Source organism: Geospiza fortis, unplaced genomic scaffold (genome assembly GCF_000277835.1).
Source record: "Geospiza fortis unplaced genomic scaffold, GeoFor_1.0 scaffold163, whole genome shotgun sequence".
Lineage (NCBI taxonomy): Eukaryota > Metazoa > Chordata > Aves > Passeriformes > Thraupidae > Geospiza > Geospiza fortis.
The window spans coordinates 2,750,766-2,761,848 of NW_005054401.1; the positions used below are offsets into that span (position 1 = coordinate 2,750,766).

The following is an 11,083-nucleotide window of genomic DNA, read 5'->3' on the forward strand; positions in this document are numbered from 1 at the left end:
GGCAAAGCGCTGCATCCCACCCCGTCCTTCTGCACTGCTGAATTCGGGAGTTCTTAAACCGCTCCTCTCAATGGTTTTCAGATCGACGTGCAGCTGAACATCATGTCCTTCCTCTCGCCCCAAGATTTGTGCCGCTTGGGAAGCACGAGTTGTTACTGGAGGGTAGCTGTGCAAGACCCGTTGTTATGGAGGTATTTTCTCCTGCGGGATCTTCCCTCTTGGACATCTATTGATTGGAAATCTCTTCCAGATGAGGAGATTTTTAATAAAGCCTTTTCAGAGGTCAGCGACAATGCACTGTATGATTACATGGCAGTGTAAGTATCTCCATATTCTCTTACATGACTTCCAAGTATGCCTACAGCAGTAATATTCAGCCCACAGGCATGTTTCATATTTACAGAAATAAAGCTCTGCTGGAAGCTGCTATTTAAATTTTGATGTATCTCAAATCCATTGTTTATTTTGGAAATAAAATTTCCTGTTGCTCTATGGTCTGGTCAGCTCTTTCTGTTTGAAGCTCAACAAGAATGTAAAACATTGTAAAAAAAACAATGCTAATGCTACAAAAAATTACAGCTTTTTGTAAACTGTCTGTCTCCTGTGGCACAGAAATACTGCTTACTGTTGATCTTGATAATGAAGTGTTCTTTGCTCTCAGTGCCATGGCAGTTATTTTCATAAAAGTACCAAGAAGTCTTCAAACTACAGCAAGTGAAATGAATCTCCATTGTTTTTCATGTTATTTGGAAGACCTAATAATAAAAAAGTGCACAGAATGTGCACAGAATAACAAGTCGTATTGTTTTAGGTCTGATTGTCAAAGGCTGTAAGACAAAGACTGGTTTCAGCTAATATAGTTGAAAAGCATAGCAACACAATATGTTGGGGTGACCGTGAAGAACTCTTGAAACAAGTTAGTTTGTGGTGATTTCTTTTCTAAACTTCATTCAGTTCCCTTGATTTGCCGTAGTGGTCTGTAGATGTTTTTGGGATTTCTGATTTATTTGCAGTTACATTTTCCAAAGGTGGTCCTTAATACACTGCTTTGTGGTAAATGCACTAACTTCTGCATTCTCCGTGCCCTTCATCCTCTTTTAACAGGTGGGAACAGTACCCACAGAATTTGATGTGCAAAATATGAGCTGATTTTGAAATTGGATTTGAATCTGTTTAGGTCTGAATCACTAATTTGAAACCATCTGTCACTGATTTCCATTGTGTCTGCATGCACTTAGCTGTTTTGCTGATCTCAACTGAAACATTCAGTGTGGATATAAAGGAGCACACATGTCATGCTTCCTTGAAGAGGTTTGTTCAGCAGCAGCCTACCAGGACTCCAGAAGCAAACTCAAGTTGCTGCTCTAGGATGTCTGGTTTTTTTTCATCTCAATTACCAGTCTTTCCATGCCTTCTAGCATCCACACCAAACGAGCATATAAGTTTGCAGACAACACTTGTCTCTTTCCACAGCTTGCATGCTTTCTAACTATAGGGGAAATGTTTCTTTTCAGGTGGTTACTTGTTATAAATGCAAAAGAGTTTAATTAAGGTTTAAAATGCAATCAGAAGGCTCATTTTTAAAATTACATTTTTGATGTGACTCTTCTGCTTTGATGTTATTTTACCTATATTGTGTTTTCAAGTGAGGACGGGAAATTAGTGATTTTTATTGTATTTTTAAATAAACTGAAAGATTTGTAGATAGAAGTGTACTGAGGCCCAAAAAGTCGCTATTTGGACTTTAAAAGACCTGATGGTTTTGTCTGCTTTGTACTGGTGCTTGAAACCATCAGTTTGGAACTTTATAATTTTTGACCTATGCTTTGAGTTGTACCAGAAGCAAAGCATAAGAAATGTGGGGCCTAAATTAATTTGTTTGATTAATACCTCTTTTGTATTTTGTGTTTAATTTCTAGTTACATCTATTTTAAACAGATATAAAAGGAGCTGTCCTCAGGGTAGAAGAAGTTTGAAATCGAGCCGTCCCCGGTATGGGACTGTGACTTCCTTTTTGCAATCACTGGTCACTCAGGCAGAACCTCGCTTTGCTATGTTTGGGCCAGGTTTGGAAGAGCTGGACAACTCTTTAGTACAAAAGATGATGACATGCCCAGAAATTCTGCTGGTAGCTGGCCTACCTCAGAGACAAATTCATGGTAATGATGGGTTTGGCTTTTGGCCTTCTTGTTTTCTGAAAAAACTTCTGAGGAAGAAATGAAGAAAAGGAATGATGTTTTTGTATTCTTAAAATTCAGTAGAATCATGGTAAAAACAAACTGATTTCTGATGTGTTCAGAAGGATAAATGCAGCGAACATTTGGGACAAACTAATAGCTTCAGTGAATTTATGATTAAATTTGGACATTGTATGAAGAATCATTTTGCTCCTTGTACTTCTATTTTCATCCAGAATTCCATGTTACTGCTGCTGTTACGATCAGTAAATGCAGACAGGCCTTTCTTTCAGTACTGCTATCAGTAAGTGGCTAAAAAATACCTTTGTGACTTTACACAGGAACTCAAGGCTGATCCTTACATGATTCAGTATTCTGATATCAAATTATGTAAATTTTACTTAGAAGAGTTAGAGGAGCAGGTGAGGGATTTTTTGTATTTTAAAGAGTACCTTTGAAAGTCTAATTTGACTTCAGTCCAAGCCAGAGACAAAAATATGTTACTCTTTAACTAACAGTTATTTCATCACAGCAGAACTAAAATAATTAAATTGTATTTATAGGAAGCATGACAATTATTTTTAGTGGGTTTTTTGTTTCTCTCATATGTCCTTTTCAGTGCAGCTTGTCATAAGCAGACTGGAGCCTTTTCTATGCCAGTTTCAGCTAATAAATACAAGTCTGTCTCCTTTCTGTTTTAGATTTCTAGCTCCAATTCTAATAATCAGAAATATGGAAATGGTTTTAATACCTTTGACTAGATTTTCTTGAAATTAAAAGTCTGATCAATTGGAGCATGTATAAAGTTTAATTGTAAAATAGTAAATCTTCTACCCCTAAGAGCAATATCTAGGTTTGAATATATTCATTTTGTACCACCACTGGAATTCTTGAACTACCACTTAATTGTATTCAGTAGCCAAATAGCTGTAATCTCATAGATTCTTTTTTTCCTGTAGGAATTGGATCCGGAGTCAGTTTTCAGTTTAACAACAGTCAAAAATTCAATATTGTGACATTGTATTCCACCACGAGGTAAGATAAGATCTGTTCTCCACCAAATAAAACGTACAGTTTCTAATTTATTTTAGAGTTTTCATATTTTTGTCCTGGGACTTTCGTGTGCACTTTCTAATGCATGGATATCCCTTATAAATTGAAGTTTCAATGCATGTCTTTGCTTGTCCTTTCTTTTTTCAACCACTGAGTTTTCTCATGGAAGTAATAAAGCTTTTCCAAACAGTCTTTGTACCAAAGATGTACAACAGGCACATTACAGGTTTGTCTGTCCCTCTTAATACCTTGGTTGAGTCCCTTTGGAAACACTCCATGAACTCATCCTGGAGTGTATTTTCATAAGCATCTTGCAGTTTGCCAACCATCTCTGTGCACTCAGGAAGAAAGGAGAGCAGGAGAGGGCAGGCAGAAATGAAACTATTTTTCTGGCTCAGCCCATTTTCCTGTCCCTTTCCTGCACTGCCTAGACTTTCAAGATTCTCTTTTGATATTCTCAGTTAACCTGACCACTGAAATATCTTTCAGTGTGGAAAGGAGGAGAGCAAGGGAGGAGCAAGCTGTTGCTGTGAATAAGATGTTTTACCAAGAGAACAGCACAGTAGGGAGCCAGCAAGCCACGCACTACAGTGTAATAGCTCAAGTGAGGAAGGTGTGCGAAGTAGTTGATGGATTCATTTATGTTGCTAATGCAGAAGCTCATAGAGGTAAGGGGATTCTCTTTATTTATATTTTGTGAATAACTGGTGTGTTAGATTACAAAGAATATGCAATACATCAAAATCCATGTTCTGATCCTTTCAAAATCTGCTGTTTCTTCATGTGACCTCTTCACGAAGAGGTCTCGTATTCTAGACACTGTAATCAACATGTTGTGGATTATGGCCCCTTGTTTTGTTTATGGCACATACTGATATGGTTGCTATCTAAATTATATGTGAGAAATTACATGGATTAAAAAACAAAAAAACCCCCATGGGTATGTATAGGAGAAACTTGAAAATACATTGTTTGTGCTGTGGAAACAACCTTCACTAGGAAAACAGTAAAAAATACAATTAGTCTAAATCAGTTTAGTCCTGTGAGATGATAATGCAAATAACAATTCCAGTAATTGTCTTTACATTCATCAGCTTTGAATGGAGGAAAAGGGCTGTCTCAGAAAAGAGACAGGCAAAAAACTTTGAAGGGATACACTAAATTTTGATCTCTGTGAGGTACTCAGAAAACACTCTCATGTTAGGATTGAAATAGGCTGCCATAGAATCTATGGAGATCTTTAATATCTAAATGTCATCAATATCTGTGTAACATAAGGGCAGATGAGTATGTCTTGTGATAAGCAGAACAAGATCATTTGGTCCTTCCACCCCTCTGTCTAAATGCCTCTGACATAAAAAAATCCCAAAAATGAAAACACTTTTTTTTGCATATACTTAAGACTCATATATTAAAAATTGTTTCTTAGCACATGATCGTCAGGAGGAGCTGGCTCGTATTTCGGCAATGATTGATCCAGCCCTCGGGCCTCCGAACAGACCTCTGCTGGTTTTGTCCTGTGTGTCTGATGTTGGTGTGCAAAGAATTCCATGTGTTTATGTGGCACATCAGTTGCAACTTAATCTGCTGCATCAGCCCTGGATGGTACTTGCTCTTAAACATTTATTTTCTGTTTCTCTGCGGTTTAAATTTAACTTAGGCTCTTAGGTTGCTTAACTATAGCTACCTAAGCAAGAGTGCAGCTTTCAACACTAGTACATGAGCTTTCCATTCAAGTGAAAGATTTCATTTCTCTGGTGCTCCAAGATGAATTATTAGCTTGTCTGAAAACAAGGAGCTTAAGTGACTTGCCCAAAAGCACACAAGAGACTTAAGATGGAGCTAGAATGTAAGGAAGGACAAATGATGGTCTTGAAGGGAGTAAGGAAACTTCAGTTCATTTAAATCTAAATTTCCCGAGTCACAGCCTTGGACACAAGATAGATTTTTGGGACATTTTTAAAAGACTGTTTACTGTCACTCAGTTGATGTGATGTCTTCAGTTTTTGACAGATCAGTTTTCTACCTAGGATGTGAGGTCTTGAACCTGGTTTTTTATGTTCATCAAGGACAGTATCTATCAGCATGGTTCAGCCGCACAGAATGCATTTTTGTTGATGTGTAGCTGAAGAATAACTTAACCAGAAAAAAAATCCTGATTTGAGGTAATTCCTTTGTTTTCATAAGGAAAATGTTTATAGGCTTTTTACAAAACATACTATTTGTAATAGCCACTGGATGGGATATTACAAAATCTGAGTGTTAATGATGCATAGAAGTTCAAAGCTCTAAAGTGGCAGTTTTGCTTTAAGAGTAACAAGAAGATTTTTCAAGTGGATTGCCATCTGTAAAGCAAATGTAATCTTCCAGAACAGCTGATGAAACAATTGAAAATAAATTCACCTCTGATACTAAGAGTGAAAGCTTTCTTAATGTAAGGGTGTTTTTTTGTTTGTTTTCTTACTTTTATAAAACCTTTTTTTTGTCTAATGGACCTTTACAGTAGTGATAAAAATTTAGATTTGATATGAGTGTTTCTGACTTTACAGATAGACGCAGAGTGATATTAAAATACTGTTAGATCCTGTTAGCTGTTACCTCTAATACAATAACTTTTTCTTTCAATTTTATTTTCACAGATGCAGGACACTGTAGCTGCAACTTTAGATGGACTGCTAAATGGAATTGAGTGGCTCTTGGAAGAAGCAAATTGTAAAAGTGCTCAGTAGTAAGATTAGGCATTGTTGCCCTGTATAAACCTTTTGGTGTTTTCCCTTTCAGTTGAAGTAAGAATCTTGTCCTTCCTGCCAGAGTACTGTCAAAAGGGAAAACTAGTAAGGCAGACCTGTATATATTTCACTGCACATACTCAAATCCTTAACATTTTTCCAACTATAGTCCTGAATTAGAAGTACAAGTAGAATTACCTTGATTCTAGCTGTGATGAAGAAGTGATTTGGAGGGACAATCTGAGTGTTTTGTTGTTTTTCTCTCCTTTCAACTAGAGGCCTTTAGAGTACAATCTTTTCCAATATATCTGATGGTGTAATATCTTCTATAAATAAATATGTAACACTACGTTAGTTTATCAGCACAGCCCTATCACACATTTAGTAAATATATTCAGTGGAGATCTTTACAGTGACACTTCCTGACCAAAGAAAACATACTGCACGTTGTATAGTAGGAGTTTGACAGAAAGACAGTAACTCTTGAATTTAGAAAAGTGAGTTCCCCTGAATTTTTCCTTGAAAAAATGCCTAGACAAAAATAGCGGGGGAAATTTTCAGCCCAGACCAAATTTCTTAGAAGGAAACAAACACTCTTGCATATGAATTGTTGTTCCTTTGTTGTGATCTTACTTAAACCAACCACAACAGACTTCGGCATCTTTTTCTTTCTGTTGCACTGAAAACATTAGCTTGAACTGGATATTCCTCTGATTCCATGAACAAGTATTAAATAGGATCATTCAGGACTTTATTGCATACACAAACTATCAAGTTTCCCAAACAGTTGTGGCCATTTGCACATATGAATTATACCTGGCTTGAAATTTTCTACGCATTTGCAAATAGTTTTATGAAAAGCAAAGCAACATTTTAAAGCTGGAAATTGTGTTTTCCATATAGATGTCTTTCAGGATAGTCATCATCTTCCACCTTTTCATGTTTTTACTATTGGATGAATGTTCAGAAACTTCACTTGGATTTCTTGCCAGGGCATTTATTTGCTTTATTCTGGGCCTTTTGTTTTATTTTCTCCTATCATCGTGGAAATTCAGGTGTCTTGTGGGTTTTTCTTGGAACCCTAGATAAATGGTTGCAAAACACACATACAGCTGTAACTGCCTTCAGTCTGGGATACTTGAGTGATGATCAACACAGCCATGTCAGAAACATTCCATTTGAGAAGATGTTTGGGATTTTTTAATGAACTAGAAAGTATCTCCTTTTTTTTCATCTTTATGCACAATTAATCCATTTTCCCAGATTTTTTTGATGTGTCCTAATCAGGGACACATGGGAGTTTCAAGGGAAAATCCAAAGGAACATTATAATGAAAATTCCGGGGTTTATATATATATATATATTTTTAATAATGTACATATGTTTTGCCCTTTAAAATAGAACAGATCCAATGGATTTGAGTGTTTGGAGTAAAATTCCATGCTTTGTGACTGGGTGTATGTGATTTTCCTCCTAATCATATTAATTTCGTAGTGGTCTGTATGTATGGGATTGAATACAGCAACCTGATTCTGTTGCTACTACGAATATGGAGGGGTTATGGAAGATCGTCTTTCTACTTTCTTCATCAGGAATAAATACTTTTTTAAAGAATGATATTTAGAGTCTTCCTATGTGTGTTAAGCCCCTTACATGTGTGTTGTCCATAGTCATGAACAAGGTTATTTTATGTTACCAGTTTAATTAAGATAACTCACTGTCATTTCAAAGGGTTAGGATAATGTAGAGTATGTAGTTTTTTTGAGGGAGCATCTGTTAGATTAACTTAAAGCTAGAATACCTATCAGAATTACAGTCTAGAAGTATAGAAAACACACAGTGGGCATGAGAAGTCCGTGCAGTCACAGAGCTCCATGATTAAATGCTGTGGTGGATCAGCACAGGCAAGGAGGATGAGAATGTACACTGTGCAAAGGAGCAGCTGAGGTGCACAGAGATACGCTGTGGAAGAGGCAACCAGCTTGCTGAGCATACATACGAAAAATAGTTGCAGAGATGCACTGCCTGTTACATTTGTCAATTCCTCCTATTTCAGTTCCTGAGTCTGCTGAATTTAGAAGTGTAGAAATCATTTAAGCTTGGGACTGTCATTGTTAGAAATTCAAAAATAGTTGGGTATGGAATATTAGAACATGACTTAAGTGTATCTTAAAACTTTGTAATGTAAAAAGAAAACTACTTCTCTAAAAAAATCTAATTGGTTTTGTATTTATCAGAGTAGATGCAATGGTGATGGGTTTGTGAAAAATCAAACCAGGATCTGGATCCCAGGAATCTTGCTTTCCTAGGGATGAAGGATTCTAAAAGCACTAGACAGAAATTGCTTTTGTACCCACTGAGGCAGGATGTTTATCTAAACAGTGGTCACAAAATAAGAGATTAAAATGACAATATATGTGAATTTATAAGAAAACTCAATTACTGAGACTTCACCTGAGCAACTTTCAAAAAAAAGAAAGTGGCCATGAGGATGCTAATTTTCAAATCTTTGAAAATTGAATAACAAAAATACCTGCGTCCAGCTCCAGAGCAGTGCCTGGGGGCACTTGTCAGGCTCTCAGGACAGAGGCAGCACACTGTCCCTGGTGAGATGTCTTGCAGGTTATGATGATGATGGAGCAGCCCTGGATCTAAGCAGGAGTGTCAGGACCTTTCTAGCTCCAGCTTCAGAAGGAACTGTGGCTCTCTGTGTGTCCTGCAGGATGGCATTGCTGATCTGCATCAGCACTGATGCTGTCCAGGCAGCATCCCTACACCCTTTGCCAAAATTGCTCCAAGTAATCAATTGCACTCCCCTGCTCAGAGATGCAGGAAGCGGGCACAGTTATAGAAAGACCTATGGGAAAATCGAAATGCTTTTCAAAGGCTCATAGACAGGGAATGTGCTGCCTCTTAATCTGGTGGGTATTGTCAATATCACTTTGTATGGCAGCATGAATATCGCAGCTGAAAAGAATAGATGGAGTTGCTGTCAGAAGACGTATGGAAATAATCGTTGGCATTATTGCAAAGTGATTGGTGTCTGTGATGTATTGTGTTTTTCATGCCACTCTAGCACTAGTGGTTCTGGATAAATTACTTTCCTCAAATACAGGAGTAGAGAAATAACATTCTTTGTTCAGTTACAGAACATGATATAGCTAGAGCCTGTATTTAAACTTCAGAGGATGTCTGAACAAAGGCTGCCCTCAGTTGTCTTAGGAGGATGAAACTGCAATCAAGAATGTAGGTAGTAGGCATAGAGCAGAGACCTAGCAAACAACAAAACATGATGGGTCTGGATAAGGGGAATATTTAAAAGCCAGTGAGATTAGGTATCTCCTGCTCCAGCATTACCACATCTGTGCTGAGCAGCTGTTTGCAGGTACCAGTCTGGGCATTACTGGCCAAGGTTCCTCAGCAGCCAGTCTCTTAGGCTTCCTTCCTCCAGCCTCTTAAATGTCTTAGTGACCCTTCGCTGGATTCTCTCTGGTTTGTATCTCACATAGTGCAGGCTTAAAGCTGGACACCATGCTTCAGATTCAGAGCTACAAGTCCTGGGCAGAGGGGAATTGAGCACTTGCCCTCAACATAGCCTTCATCACTGTGTGGGCACACTACTGAAGCCAGGTTCCCTGGTCTGCCAGGACCTCAGGTGCCCTGTGCAGAGCTGCTCCTGTTGTGGTGTGTGCGCGGTTTTGGTTTGTGAAGTTCTGATTTAGTTTTATTTGTAAGTTGGCTGTTTGTTAAAGTTTCTAAGAAGGTGTTCTCAGGCTGGGTTCTCAGGGCTCCTTCCCCCTCTATCCAGTGGCAGTTAACTGTCAATCACTAACTACCATGGCGATTCCCGCCTTTTTGTTTCACTTTTTAAGTCCGTCAAGATATCCCCTCCCTAACTATATGATAATGATATTCTCCCCTCCTCTGTTTCCTAGGTGACCCCCCTGCCCATCACTCTCTGCCCACTCCCCATCCCTAGAAAGTTCTCCCTGGGACAGCGGGTGATTGGGTCAGGGTGGGAAACCACTCCTTTGTTGTATTATGATTTGTTAGTCGGGCTTGTCATTCTTTGTATTGTTTCTCGTCATTGGTTGTCTGTGATTTTCCCCTCCCCTCGGGGTTCTGATAAATGCTCTCACCGAGGGGCAGAGCATGGGTTACTGTTCTGCACGTCCCGTCCTGTTCGCGCCTGCCCTCCCTCCAATAAGCGTTCCCCTGCTGCAGAGAACTGGCTCGCCTCTCGTGTTTTCCTTCGCTCCACCACATCGCATTGCTGCCGCAGGATCACTTGTCCTTCTGGATCGCCTTCCTGTGCCCTGACGCCAGGAGGATCCAGGAAGCTAGCTGATTGCCCTGCACTAGCAGAGGTTATATCAGCTGGCCCACCAGGCTGCCGGCTGCTCAACTCTCTCCATCTCCTGCTCTGCTGTGAGAGTTTGCCGGGCTTTCCTGTTCGTGAGCAACTGTATGCTCCCAAACCAGTCACCTGTCCTGCACGTGTGCACAGAATGCTCTCCACTGAAGGCAGGACTTTGCATCAGGAAGTCTCTGAATCACCTCTTAGCCCACAGAATGGGCTAACAGTATTCTCACTTGCAGTATTTCTGGCTGTCCTTGCACAAGGAGCCTACTGTCTCTGGGAACACCAGCCAGCATGTGACAGCACACAGAATCAGTCACCCTAATGGGAGAAAAAGGCATTCAGTCTTTTTCTGAAGGCTGAAATCAATCAAGCCATTTGCTCCACCAAAAGAAAGTTGAACAATACTAGTCTTAGAGTCTCAATTCCTCCGTAGTATGCAAACTACTGGTGGACAAGAGCTGGAAGTATATGAAACTCTGATACAGTTCCAGAAACAGATTTCACCCAGCTCTGTGAAGTGTTTCACTGTGAAGTGAACCCAGAAAGACCTTCTGTATTCATTAAATTATTTAATACTACTCTTTATAAAGTGATAACAAAAAATCACAGCTTTCTCACATAAAGGAACTGCTGTCGTTACACAGGAACCAAGGACCAAGGGTTGTATTTCTTAATCTGTAGTGCTTTGTTGATAAAGGAATATCATTTTGGTGTGGCATCTCTCATGTCTTCCCTACAAACTTAAATTATTAACACAGTTC

The 11,083-nt window shown here is 39.0% G+C and overlaps 1 protein-coding gene across 1 annotated transcript in view; it reads left to right on the forward strand.

Annotated features, from left to right (window-relative positions):
• FBXO4 (F-box protein 4) overlaps positions 1–7,573 on the forward strand; it is a 7,997-nt gene extending 424 nt beyond the window's left edge. The window contains exons 2-7 of the mRNA XM_005426097.3: positions 82–317; positions 1,939–2,159; positions 3,137–3,212; positions 3,720–3,898; positions 4,660–4,835; positions 5,870–7,573. Of these exons, the coding sequence (XP_005426154.1) occupies positions 82–317; positions 1,939–2,159; positions 3,137–3,212; positions 3,720–3,898; positions 4,660–4,835; positions 5,870–5,959 (978 nt within the window). The 3' untranslated portion in view covers positions 5,960–7,573. The remainder of the gene's footprint in view (positions 1–81; positions 318–1,938; positions 2,160–3,136; positions 3,213–3,719; positions 3,899–4,659; positions 4,836–5,869) is intronic.
• Positions 7,574–11,083: the final 3,510 nt, after the last annotated feature.